The following is a 14,182-nucleotide window of genomic DNA, read 5'->3' as shown; positions in this document are numbered from 1 at the left end:
CTAGTGGATAAACATTTTCCAAAAACTGATCCCTTCAAAATAAATCTTATCAAAAAAAAACTATTAATTTATTTACGCATGTTTTATTTAGTCTAAGATTTCTATTTAAAAACTGAAAAAGAAAAAAAATTGTATTATTAGAAAAAAATTGATATGCACATTAAAAGTAACTTAGTATAAATGCTTTTGTCCATTGTGTTTTGTTAAGTTTATTATTTTTGAGCATTGTCTATTGCATAATACACGGAGTATTATGATAGCCTAAAGAGTAAAATAGTACTTTGTTATCTTTTGTAAAATTATACTAAAACTAAGTTTTTATAATATTTTAAGCATAAAATTACAATAGTATAACTATAAAGTTAGCCTTGCAGTTTACTCTTAATTTAGTTTATAACATAAATCTAAATAACTTTTCATTCAAAAACTTTCTATTATTGATTATTTATTTGCAGCTTTGAATCTTACTGCAAATCGTATGTTGTCTACACCTATTGAATAACCAAGTTAATTGAACTAAAAATTAATAAACCAGAAATCGTTTACCTTATTATTGCTAAAATGTACTATAGGTTAAGAATGAGCAATGTTATACAGCAATACAACTAACATTGAGCTTAAACGTAAAAAAGTGCTCTCAATTTGGTATTCCGTACTCAGTAATAGGTCTGAAAAAAGATAATTGTACATTTTTCAAGAACTACTCCTGCCGATTTTATTTTTTTGTACAATTGATTAGAATAGTTTCCCAGCCTTATTTTAGGACAAAAACAAAATAGAAAAAATTAAAAAAATAATCTCAAAGAGTAGCTAAACGATAAAAATTGTAAATTAACTGGATCTCAATTAGAAAAAAAAGATCTGATAGATCAATACTTACTACAATTACTTAAGTTAATTTTTTAAACTTAAAATTTTTACTTGTAAAGAAGGTTATAGCTTATTTTAAGTTAATTAGGGTTAAAAATGTACTATTAATTTAGAATTTATATCTTAAGAAATTTTGAAGCCTCCTTAAAGTGGTTAGATAGCCACATAAAACAAGCTTTAATTACTGAGACTGCTTAAAGTTATGTTAGTAAATTTTTTTTGTAACACAGAGTACAAATTATGTAGGGTTGCCACTGGTTTTTGGCAAACTATCTCCAGGTTTTCAAAATTTATTCCAGGTTTTTGAAAGTACTTGTTTTTGGGTCTATTTTTAGTTTAAAATTAAGTTTAAGGTAAAAAGCTGTTTTAAATAGTATAACAACATTGAAAAGATTCTGTAAAGCTAGTTTAAATCTGTATTTTAGTAATTTTAAAAATTGATGATGACAAAAAACTTATATCTATATGAGAGATTGTTTGTGTCAAATCAAAATTTTACTACTCAACATATAAAAAATGTTCAAAATTCCAGGTTTTTTTCTTCAAAATTTCTCAAATTCCAAGTTTTTCAAGCCTATATTATAAAATTCAAGTTTATTCCAAGATTTCAGGTTTAGTGGCCGCCCTGATTATGATCCTATTAAAATAGGATCTTCACAGTTTTTAGCAAAAAAAAAGCCTGAGATTTATTAAGAACCTCTAATAACCAAGAGCAGGAATATAAATACGCTTGCTGTTTGTTATTAAACATACCTTGGTAAAAACCATACAAAATGTGCAAAAATTTAAGGTTTGAAAAAATGTAACGGCAGAATTAGGAGTAACTATGTTTATTTCTATAGCACTACAACAGTTTTTAGTTTAAAAATGGTTCATAGCAAAATGTTTCTCTTTTTTTTTTTCTTCACTAGCTAATCTTTGAATTTTTGCATTCAAATCAAGATAAACTTAACAACACAATGATATACTGATAAATAAGTATAATTCCTAAATATATTTTACGCAATTTTTTTAAAATCAAAATTTTAAATAAATGAACTAAACGAATTCTAACTCTTTTAGATAAAACTGTTTGAGCCAATTCATATATACATTGACTTCAGCAATTAAAACAAAGTTAAAAATTCAAGTAGAGCTAGCCGCAATGAAAAAACATTTTAATTATTAATTAAAAACAACCTAATTCTAAAACTAAACGACTGAACAAAAGTTATCTAAAAATAACAAAGTGTTGAAAACTGAATCACTCGATCTCGTTCAAGTTATAATACATAACTAGTTAGAAAAAAAATAAACTAACCTGAGCTTCTAAAAATGTTCTAACTAGCCAGAAAGTGACAACCTTGTATAAAAATAATTATTGAGAGTAGCGAACAGACTCAGGGTAATGATATATTCTTTGGATTTTGTTTAAGTTCTGAAACTGAATATGATAAGTTGTTCATAGACATAACAATATTTTTTTAGTAGATTAATTTAGATATTAATGTAAAATTATTAAGAAAAAAAAGGATTCAGATGATGAAAATGTTTAAGTTATTTAAATAAGAATTTTTAAGACAATTAAATTTTCAGCTAGAAATAACAAATAAATTTAAAACTAACACCCAAGCAAAACCTTTTAACGTAACTTTTGTGCCCAATGAATATTATCCAGTTTAATTTGTGCTACATTAAAAACTTGAAACATTAAGACTTTTAATTGTCATATAACTAGAAATAAAATGAAACTGATTAAAAATAAAACTTACTTTTGTTATATACTTTTTTTTAAATAAATAAAAAACTACTATTTAAAATATTGTACGACTTAGACAAAAATATATCACTAAAAACAGTTTATTGGTTCATTGAATTCAAACTTTAAAACACAACCATAATAAAAAGTAGAATTCATTTAAAAATATTTTTTTGGTCACTTAGACAAAATTAAACAAAATATGAATACTTAAATTAAACTTAATGACAGTCATCAAATTAAATGCATCTTAAAAGTATGATGCGAACAACATGATTAAAACAAAACTACGTTGTTATAGAGGCACTAAATAACAAATGACGTTAAAAGCAATATAAAAATAATACAAAACTGTCATTTACTGTTTTAAATAGCGTTAAATTTTTAAAACTTATGATATAATAGTTAATTAAAACCCTGAGAAAAGAAAAAAAAAAACAATGTATCAAATTTCTTTTTGTAACAATACTGTATAAATCTATTTAAATAAGAGCACTATTAGCAGTACTAACATTTTCTCAAATATATGAACAATAAAAACAATGTTTTTAAATAAAATAACGTAGTAAAAACATAAAATAAATTATCAACATACAAATGTTTACCGAATTGAATTCTAAAAGTAAAATTTTTTAAAACAGTATGATGCAACAGAGGCTATATAGATTTTGGATTTTCTTAAGTATATGAATTCATTTAAGTGCTCAATTTGATTCCAAATTTGGTCTTTGTTTTTGAAATTTCTCTGCAAGAAAATCCAATATTTAGAACATTCGAACTACTTATAGCTTTAATTAAAACCAATTTTCATAAGTATTCAGAAAACTTAAAACCTTATAACGAAACTTCAAACTATTAAAAAAATAACAATTCTAACAGCTGTGAATTTAGTTAAGACACAAAACTAAACTGACCAGCTTGTCCATCACAAAACGATGCAGCAGTCGTTCTTTTTCTTCCGAGGCAAATTGACGTGGTTCGTCTCGCGCACAATCTCAGCAAACAACTGGTCCACGTTGCGCTTGCTTTTGGCGCTAGTTTCAAAAAAGGGGCAGCCCCACGAGCCAGCAAGCCGCTTGCCGTCTTCGATTGACACTTCCCGCTCGTGTTCTAAATCTACCTGGTAAAACACTTTCACTCTGTAACTTTTTATACATACTAAATACTTTTTTAGTAATTACTTTCAGCTAAACTGCGAGGTTTTCACCGACATCAAATAATTAATTTATTTTTTGTTAGTCAGCAACAAACAGTTTTGATTATTTTTTTTATACTACTGGTAAAGCTTTAAAGGAAAACATAAATTATAGTTGATCAAGGTAGTGTATGAAGAGTTATACAGCAATAATAAACTACGTAAAAAACATAACTAGATAATTAAAAACTGTTTTAATTGCTTCAATTGCTAATAACAATTACCCTGTTTGAAATTCAACAATTTCACCATTGTTAAATAGTTCTTAAAAATTACTTAGTACGCTACTTTAAAATTTCAAAAAATAATGTTTGTAGATATTTTGGTTGAAATTAGTGTCTAATAGCTTTACTTGTAAGGTATAATGATAATTATTACAGATATTAAATATAAATATAAGGTAAATAAGAGAATATTTTAATAAAATATAGTTGTAACACTTATAAATTTTATTAACTATTTAAACAAAACAATTGCGTCATTATTGCAAACACGAATAAAAAAGTAAATAATAAAAAAACTAACTATTAAACTCGAAAATTAATTAAATTTCATTAAAAAAAAACTTGCTTTTCTAGTGCAAATTTATTAATTGTTATGAAATTATGGTTAACTTTTTACTATTGAGCTCATATGTAATTTAAAACTTATTTATCTATGCTTCTATACATGTATATAGCAATAAATCTCGTATTTTTTGTTACTAGTATTGATTTACATTAAGTTATGTATTCTTTTTTAAGATATTATTCTTCGTTTAGGTTATTCTCGTCAACAACTGTTTTTCATGATAAAGTTGAAGTAGTATTAACTAAGCTGAACTTAAACAAATTCTGTTTTTCATTTAATTTATTTATTAACAGCGTTTGATCTATTTTTATAATAAAATAAATTAAATACAGAAATTGTTTAATTTGAAAGTAAGTTTGTTAGACTCTTGATAAATGAATCAACTTGTATATTCAACACAGGCTGTAATTTTAAAATATGAACTGTCAATAATACAGGACAGTTCTATTTTTAAAGCATGTAAAAATTAATTTAGACTCAGATTTCAAGCAACTCATAAAATTATAGATCAGGTTCGAACAAACGCATAAAAGAAATAAATTATGTGTATAAAAGTAGTATTACTTTACGACAGCATTTTATAAGAAACGAGTAGGATTCTATAAGCAAGATACTTCATGAACTGCTGTATGAGAATTGAAGTAAAAAAATAATTAAGGTTCAACATTGAATTAATATATATTATTAATTTATTGATTTTTTTTAATCCGACCATATTGCAAAAAAAATAGGTCTCAAGCCACAGGATTCTGCTTAAAGGACCGGATTTTTCCATCAGACTAACAGAGAATAAATAATTTGAACTTCAAAGTCTTTAGTTCAATTTTTTTTATTTTTTCAGCTTAAATACTTTAAACTACAACTAGTACATGTTACATTTATTACTCAAAGACTATTTTTTTTAATACTATTCTATGTTTTGATGACTTTTTGTCCTAAAACTCATTATTCATAAGTGGACGTCCAATCGACAAAATAGTTACCATCAAAATTTGTACATTTTAAAATACTTTTTACCTAATTATTAGTACTACCATAGCACAGCATAAAATTTTAAATAAAAAAATATAGATTTAAACAGTTTAAGTTAAAAACTAATCGTTTGATAAACAAATTATTTTTCAAATCACCCTTGTATCTAATTATATTACTTATTGATTTAATTGATTCCTCAAAAAAATTAATATATAAACAAAATAAGTCTGCTATAAAGTATACTTAAGTTCTGAAAACAAAACTCAAGTTTTTTTTATAAAACGAGTTTTAAATAAGCGATTTTTTGTATCGGCGCTTTATACAAAACTATTAATGGCGACTGCCTTATAGGGTGAGATTATAACTGAGAACATTCTTTATTTTATAAATATTTAACTTATTAATGTTCAAACATTACAATAAACGTAATTGTCTAACAATCAATTTAATTTGAAGTTTAATTCTGTGACATTCAAAGTAGTCGTGTCTATTAGCGCGTGTCGTGTTCATCAAAGCATGACAGAAAAACACATGAGTAAGTAGATTTCCTATAGAAATATTCCAGTGTTGACTTTGCGCACTACCAAGCTACACAAACAATTCTACAAACGAGACAAAGTGTTTCAAATTTCTACCAAGTATTTCATCATTGACAATAATTATCCAGGCAAAAAAATTAACAGTTATCGAAATGTAACTACACTTACTGTTCTAAAATTAATGTCATACACAAATGCTTAAGCATTTTCCATTTTTGAGAAAATAGTTTTTAATACCACAGAAATTTGTTCAGGCATACGAATGTATAATATATACTACATTGCATTTAAATTATTAACACTAACCTATAAATACAAAAATTTTAGTAGGTTTGATTGCATTAGTTTTTAATTATCTATTTAGAGGTCGCATATTGTTAACCTAAATTAAGCTTGTTTATAATTAAAATTTACAAAAATTACATAAGTTTAATCTAACTTTAGTTATTAAGTCTTTCTTATCTTTAAAAAAATAGGAATTGTATTAAAAGCGTCAGATAAAAATAAAAAAGATAACAATAAAACTTATTATACATTATAATAAACTTTGAAAAATACAACTTGCAAAAAAAATTACGCTTTTTCCAAGTTTTATTAGCACATGTTAGCAAAAACTTACATGTATATATAAAATTCAAAGCAAGTCATGTACAAATATTTTATAGTATGAAAAAACATCGATTAACATAGAGTAAACAATGTATAAACTACTGTAACTTTGTGTACAAAAATTATTTGATATATGAATTAAATTTTCAGTTTTTTTAACTTTACAATGTAAACATTACAATAAACTAAGTTTATTTCAAAAAAAAATAGCTTTTTATATTACTTATTCTATAACAATTTGTTAATTCAAACTAAAAAACCATAGTATAGTATAATTAACAAACTTATATTCTCTTTAAAACTGTAAATACTAAAACTTAAAAATTAATCTGATGTTTTATATCAACAATTTTTACAAAGCCTGCTACTCAACTGTTCAGTTTTCTCCTTAACTATAAACTACTTGTTTTAAAACGCCGATAATTATAGAAGAATTTTTGCAAAAAAGAGTAAACACATTTTCAGCGTAGTCAACTTTCAAAAAGAAAAAGTCAAAAAAAACATCTAAACTGGTTACATGTAAATTCAAATTCCGACAATTCAAATTCTTAAAATAATGTTTATACAACCATATCTCAGACAGTAATACAATTTTAAAACAAATAAAAAAAGTGGTTGTAGATCTATTTAATAAAACTATGTTAGCAAAATACAAACTGAAATATAATTATTAAAATGATTTCTTTAAATTACTAAAAAATACTACACTTTTAAACAATTTTTAGCTATATATTCTAAAACATTTAAAAAATTGTTTAAAGAAAAAAATTGTCTGTAGGTATAAATTAGACCGACAAACCATTTTTTTATTTAATTCAAAACTATTTTACTTTTTGATTTGAGGCCCTTTATATTTCTTTTAAAGAACTTGAATTTTCGGAATTTGAATTGTCCGAATTTGAATTGTCGTGCACCCTCTAAACTTAGATGTAATAATGTAAAACAATTTGGCATTACAGACGAGCCAAGTAAGCTTTTAATAAGTTGACAACGATCATTTTTGTCTGATAATTTAAAGTATTAAAACTGCAAATTTAAATAAATTTCATAATTTAAACTCGTTACAGGTTCTTTCTATTTATATAACTTTTGTTCCTAGCTTTTAAAAAAACACTTCTAAGTTAAACAAAAATTTAGAAGAATTTTGTAAACAATTCTTTAAATAAAATATATTCAAATTTAAAAAATGTTAAACTCCTGATAAAAACTGTTAAATAATTATGATGAGTTTTATTGTGAAAAAATACTTAACTTAAATGAACTTGAATTAACAATGTACTTATTATAGAAAAATAGACTAATATTTTGTTAAAGCTTTTAAAAAGATTTTTTTTTCAAATTCAAATTATTTATAAAGATAATTTCAAAAAGCATAAAATTAACAAAAATCAAAGAAAGTTTCCTGAAACTTTGCTGATCAAGGACATTTTTAATTCAAGAACAACGCGTACACCCTGTATCAACTATTGACATGTTGTTATAATACAGAGTTGCCAAAGGTTTTTGAGAAATTTTTTTAAAGTTTTCTAAATTTCTTCCGGGTTTTCCAAAGCACAAGTTTTTGGGACTATTTTTAGTATAAAACTAGGTTTAAGGTAAAAAAACTGTCTTAAACAGTATAACAACATTAAAAAATATTTTAAGAGTACTTTAAATATATTTTTTAATAAAAAAACTATGATGATAAAAAAAATTATCTATATGATAAATTATTTGTTAAAAATCGAAATTTCATTACTTTACATGAAAAATAGTTTTAAAATTCCAGATTTTTCCGAATATTTTAGTAATTTTTGTTCAAAATTCCAGGTCTTTTTTTTAATCAAACTCCAGGTTTTTTAGCCCAAATTGTCAAATTCCAGGTTTTTCGGTCGCTCTGTATAAAAAAAAATACATTTGTCTTTTTAAAAAAATTATAATTCATTTTTCTTATAAAATATTAAAACATTCTCAACTTTATAGATATTTCAAAATAATATCTATTTCACAAAAATAACTGACTTAATACACAAAAAAGTCCTTAATATTTCTCTTTAATTTAATGAGAACAAAATTTGAAAAAAGAAACGAAAGTAAATCAAAATTATAAAGTAAAACTGCAATAAATTCCTTTACTTAGTTTGCAAAAGTTTAATCATTAAAAAATGTAGAAATATAAGTTCAACTATTGGTAAAATTTTAGTTTCATGAACTGATTTTATAAATTTTAACTTGGGCAATTAAAAATGAGTTTACTTTGATTGTATTTACTTTGATTGTATTTAGTCATAGAAATAAGCAACTTTTAAGTATAAAATGTCAGTCCATTGCTATTTATATTATTCAGAACCAATAGTTTAACAAAAAAAAGTACTTTAAGCAAACAAAATATTTATGACAAAATAAATAATAATAAGTGTTATTTTACAATCAAAACCACTGTCATAAAATCACATTAAATATAACATTTTTATCACGGGTGTTTATTACTTGTACTTTTAATTTTTCAAAAATTTAGTTAAACTTATTTTTTATTTATTAAAATTGATTATACTTACTTTATTTCCCACCAGAACTATTGGAACTCTGTCACTGCCTTTTAGTCTACAGATTTGCTCCCTCATAGGTTTTATATCTTGGAATGACTGTTGGTTGACTAAAGAATAGACAAGGATAAACCCTTGACCATTTTTAATATATAAATCTCTCATAGAGGCAAACTGTTCTGTACCTGCAGTGTCCAATATTTCTAATATAGAAGGTGTTTGGTCGACTTCAATTTCCTTTCTAAAAAATAACAACAAGTATCAATTGGTGTCTTAAAATAAAGTAATTTTATAACTTATAGAACTAATTTTTTTTTTCAAACATTGTAATTTTTGTGGTTTTAAATCAAATAACAACTTTTAGAACTCAGTGCATAGCTAAAAGGCAAATTGCAAAAACATTCCACATATTTTAAATTAAACATGATCTGATTTTTTGTCAAGATTCGGCTGAAAAAAAAACAGATCATGATCAATCACTAAATTTGTCATTTCATTTCAAATTCATTTCAAATTATTTATTTTTTTAATGTAACCTGTTTAGCATTACAAACTTTTAATATTCATTTATTTTATACTACAAATTCAACAAACCATTATAACTACAAAATTAAGTTTTTTTCTTCTGATATTTCATTTGTTTTTCAATTGATAAAAAACAGTTTAGTATTGAGTAAAACATAAGAAACTAGTTTTTAAAGTATTAAAGACTTAGACCAGTGGTTGGCACGCAACTTCGAATCCGTGAACCCTAAATCACAAAATTAAAATTCTGTGCACCCCAATTTGCATTCTTTAGCGCTGCTAGTGTTTAGAAATATGTAAACTTTTTTAATCGTTGTTTTTACTAATAATTCGGTAACAAGTAGTTAATTTTTATTAATTTTTACACGCTAACTTTAAATTTACCAGTTTACCCTATCCATTTCAATAAACTTTTAATATTGATGATCTAATTTTTACAACAATATTTTACTTGTATCACCCGGGTCTAAAATACTAACTAGAATTTGTACATAATGTAACAGAATAGAACTAGGAGAGTAGAAAAATGGAAGTTTTATAGACAACATAATTGTCAATTAGATATCAAGGTTGAATATGTCTTAAATATAAAAAGATCAAAAAAAAAAATTAATTTAGTTTGTGCACAAAAAAAAAATTTATGTACCCCTAAATAAGTTTCATGCAGCCCTAAAGTTTCGTGCATCCTAAAATAAATTTCATGTATACTAGTGTGCACCAGTGTACACCGTGCTGACCACTGACTTAGACCATAACTTCCAAACTTTGTTTTAACTAGTGTCTAATTTAGAAAACCATATCTAAGTTTTTACTATCATTCTAAAAAATTACTTCAAAGTTTTAAATGTTTTTTAATTCAAGGATGAGAAAACCTTTTAATCAAGCTTCTAGTACTGTACAAATGCTCTTTTAAAACTTTGATGTACATTGTACATCATTATGCTAGCAATAAAAGTTTTTAAAACTAGATATATAAAATCTGTTTTTTGTGCATTTAGTATGCTTTCTACAGTTTAAAAGAGTTTTAATTTTCAATTATAAACTATTTCTGAAATCAAAAAATTATTTAACTGATTAAAATACTTTAAATCTATTTTATTTTTTTTAATTGATAACTTTTCCTTGATAAAAAACTTACATAAATCAGTTTACAGGTCTGAATTTGATCATTTATCTATTTACCCAAAGTTAGTTTGAATTATAATAAACTTATAAGAACTGGTAGCTTAGTTATATGTGAAAAAATATATTAAATTAAAAAAATATATTTATCTTCTACAGCCTCAATACTTAAAATTAACCAACTATTTATGATATATGTACTGAAGATATAGGATCAGGGTTGCCACAGATCAAGCTGAGAAAAATCTTCTGACTTTTCCTGCCGTTTTCCTAACTTTTCTGACTCAAACTCTTGTTTAAAATTAATCTAAAATATATAATCTAACACTTAAAACTATATAAAGCTTTCAACCTAATTTTATCAGGGTTCCCACGGATCAAGCTGAGAATAAATTCTTAACTTTTTCTGACTTTTTACTAAAATTTTCTTGACTTTTCTATATCAAACTCTTAATTTAAACTTATTCTAAAATACATAATCTAACACTTAAAACTATATAAAGCTTTCGACCTAATTTTATCAGGGTTCCCACAGATCAAGCTGAGAAAAACTTCCTGACTTTTCCTGACTTTTTGCTAAAATTTTCCTGACTTTTCTGAATCAAAATCTTAATTTAAACTTATTATAAAATACATAATCAACACTTGAAACTATATAAAGCTTTCAATCTATTTTTTATACAGGTTAAAACAACAGTTTTTTTTTTGCTGAATTCAATCATCAAACTTTCATTACATCACTTGAACCTTCTATGTATGATTGATGCATTTGCAATAAACAGCTCTATCAGTAAAATACTTGTATTATTACCTTATAAACACAGCTTGTCTGAAAAAAAACAATTTTTTCTAGCATTTCCTAACATAAGTGTATCAAAATAAGCAAAAAGACATATAAGGAACTTTTGCAATTAAAACCTTAAATTAGTAACAAACTTTCACAACTAAATCCTTAAAACAATAATTAAGTTAATCAGACACTTTTTTTTTATTATATGAAGTAAAATTTATTTTCTCCATTTTTTTATTAGCACTTCAACCTCTTCATCTAATGAAAATATTGTTTCCTTCATCTGGTCTGCATCACGCTTCATTTTCTTGGCGGTTAAAACCATTTGCCTCATTTTATTTAAATCGTTCTCATCGGTTGCCCCTACAACTGTTGAAGAGAATCTTTTCTCTAAATCTAGCCACAACTTGTGGAATTCATTTCTTTTCTATTTGCACTCATTTATTTTTACCTCCAATTTTGCTGCCTCAATTATTTACTTAAACAAAAAACAATTTGATTCTAAAATTATGCTAGATAAACTTTTGTGTATATATCACAGTTTCACTATGGAAAGTGTCCTTGCTACAAATCATCAATACTAAAAAGCTTACAAAAACTGCTTGTTCAAGTAGGGTAGTTGTTCAATATGGTAATAGAAAAATGTTGGCTTTGGAAAATATGGAATTTTGTAAGTTTGAACTGAAAAATCTGACTTTTTATTAATCTTTTTTTAATTTCTTGACTTTTTTTCAAAAACCCCCATTTTTTCTGACTTTTCCTGATCTTTGTCATTTTTTTTAGTTTTTCCTGACCTTGTGGCAACCCTGTAGGCTATAAAGTTTTTTATAAATGTATCTTACTTATAGTCGGTAAATTATGTTTTACTTTCTTGTACTCATTAAAACTAATCAAAAAAATATCTTATTCAAATGCAACTATCTTAAAATTTAAAGTGATTTTTTTAGTGTGTTTATAAAAAATATTTATTGTTATTTTCCTTATACTAGTTTAAGTCCAACTCCACAATTCGACCAAATTAATATAAAAATGTATTATCTTTATAAAAGCAGTTTACAAAATTTACAAATTATAATTTTCTGACAGCTAAAAATTACATTCAGATTTGAAATTTTATTCACCTGACTTTATGCAACAGTATACTAAAACCTAAGAAGTAAAATTTAGGTACATATTTAACAATATTATTTTAACAACTTTGTGAAAATTGTTTCATTAGTTTATTAACAAGTATACAATTTTAATTCCAATATAATTATACAATATCACACCTAGTAATGCAACAGTTACTACTTATTGAACCAATAAAAAAATAGCTTGATTTATGATATAATAGATTAGTTTATTCTGAAACTATAAGAAAACCTAAAAACATGTATGCTATCCTCTGAGTTAGTAAAAGTAAACTATGGTAGAAGCAACTGTAATCATAAGAAAAACATAATTACAATCCTTGGATAAAAAAAATCATAAACAAAAGGAAAAAGCAATGATTTATCATAATAAAATATGTGGTTTGTATGCTATTATATTTAAGAAGCAGTTTATAGATTAAGGCTATAGGGGGTCCAGCATGTTTCTACAAAAATAACATTGTTTTTTTTTTTTTGAAAGCTAAATATATGCTATAATTAAAAACTATAACTAATGCTATAAAACACTTTTTATATAATAAAAAAATCCTGAGATATGATAAGTTTTATAAAAAGTTTCTGATACAAAATTATAATATACAATTTTTTCATGGCAGATTTTCTTGCGAATGTCTGAAATGTAAACCAAAATTTGTTAATTTTTAAAGTAGTTTGTATCAAAAACTCAAGAGATTTTTTATTAATTATTACAAACATGTTGTGAGAAGCTAACTTTTAAAAAATTGAATAAATAACTTTTAATCATTTATTTAATCAATTGTTTCCTACAAGTTTTTTATAACTTATTAAAGACTAGATTGAAAAAGTTTTAAAACAACTGCTTAAAAACTGTATGAGATAGATTTTTAGTGAAATACTATATTTTGCGTTATTAGTTTTGCCTTCTTTAGGAGCCTAAACTCTCTAACTTTGATTGCTTATTTATCAAAAGTTTCTTAGAATTTCAAATAACAGTAAAAACTAACTGGTAGCTTAATTTTTGATGTAAAAAATTAGACTAACTTATTTTTAAAGTGATTTTTTCCCCCAAAGGCCTTCAATTTTATCTGATAGTTAAATACTTATCATACTTAAGTATTTCATTAATTAGCATAAATAAAAGTTAATAACCTGTAGAAATCTTCAATGGTAGGATCATACTTTTCAGCAAATGTTCCAGTAACAAACTGGACAGTGAGTGCTGATTTACCTACTCCTCCAGATCCTAAAACCACTACTTTAAATTCTTTCATTCCTACCAGCTTGTATTCATTACCAATTAAATCTAGTTTTTAAAAGTTGTTAAGTGTTAAATAGGAAAGGTAATTTCTAAATGATGTTTTTCAATATGCTATTCTGCAATATAATACACAATAACCTTAAATTTAAAAACTATTATAATTATACATCAGAAGTTGTGTTATGTTGTAAAATATTATGACTTGAAAAATATAAATAATTTAAAAACTGGTCTATGTAAATGTGTAAATCAGGGTTGCCACTCTTTGAGTCAAATAAATTGTCCTGAGTTTTTTAGATCATTTTTTTCACATATTTAAAAAATTAAGCTCTTTAACAAAATTGGTTACAA

The 14,182-nt window shown here is 24.6% G+C and overlaps 1 protein-coding gene across 1 annotated transcript; it reads right to left on the bottom strand.

The window, feature by feature from the left end:
• Positions 1 to 2,758: 2,758 nt before the first annotated feature.
• LOC145843716 (ras-related protein Rap-2c-like) lies at positions 2,759 to 13,872 on the bottom strand. Its single transcript, XM_082950962.1, has 4 exons — positions 13,723 to 13,872; positions 9,034 to 9,262; positions 3,523 to 3,728; positions 2,759 to 3,353 (listed from the first exon to the last, which is right to left on the bottom strand). Exons 1-3 carry the CDS (start codon positions 13,842 to 13,844, stop codon positions 3,534 to 3,536), a joined length of 546 nt encoding a protein of 181 aa, XP_082807088.1. The 5' UTR covers positions 13,845 to 13,872; the 3' UTR covers positions 2,759 to 3,353; positions 3,523 to 3,533.
• Positions 13,873 to 14,182: the final 310 nt, after the last annotated feature.

Source organism: Thalia democratica, chromosome 1 (assembly GCF_965202585.1).
Source record: "Thalia democratica chromosome 1, ktThaDemo2.hap1.1, whole genome shotgun sequence".
In the NCBI taxonomy this organism is placed as follows: domain Eukaryota; kingdom Metazoa; phylum Chordata; class Thaliacea; order Salpida; family Salpidae; genus Thalia; species Thalia democratica.
The sequence above is the reverse complement of the archived record's forward strand: the minus strand, read 5'-3'. Positions and strand labels throughout refer to the sequence as shown.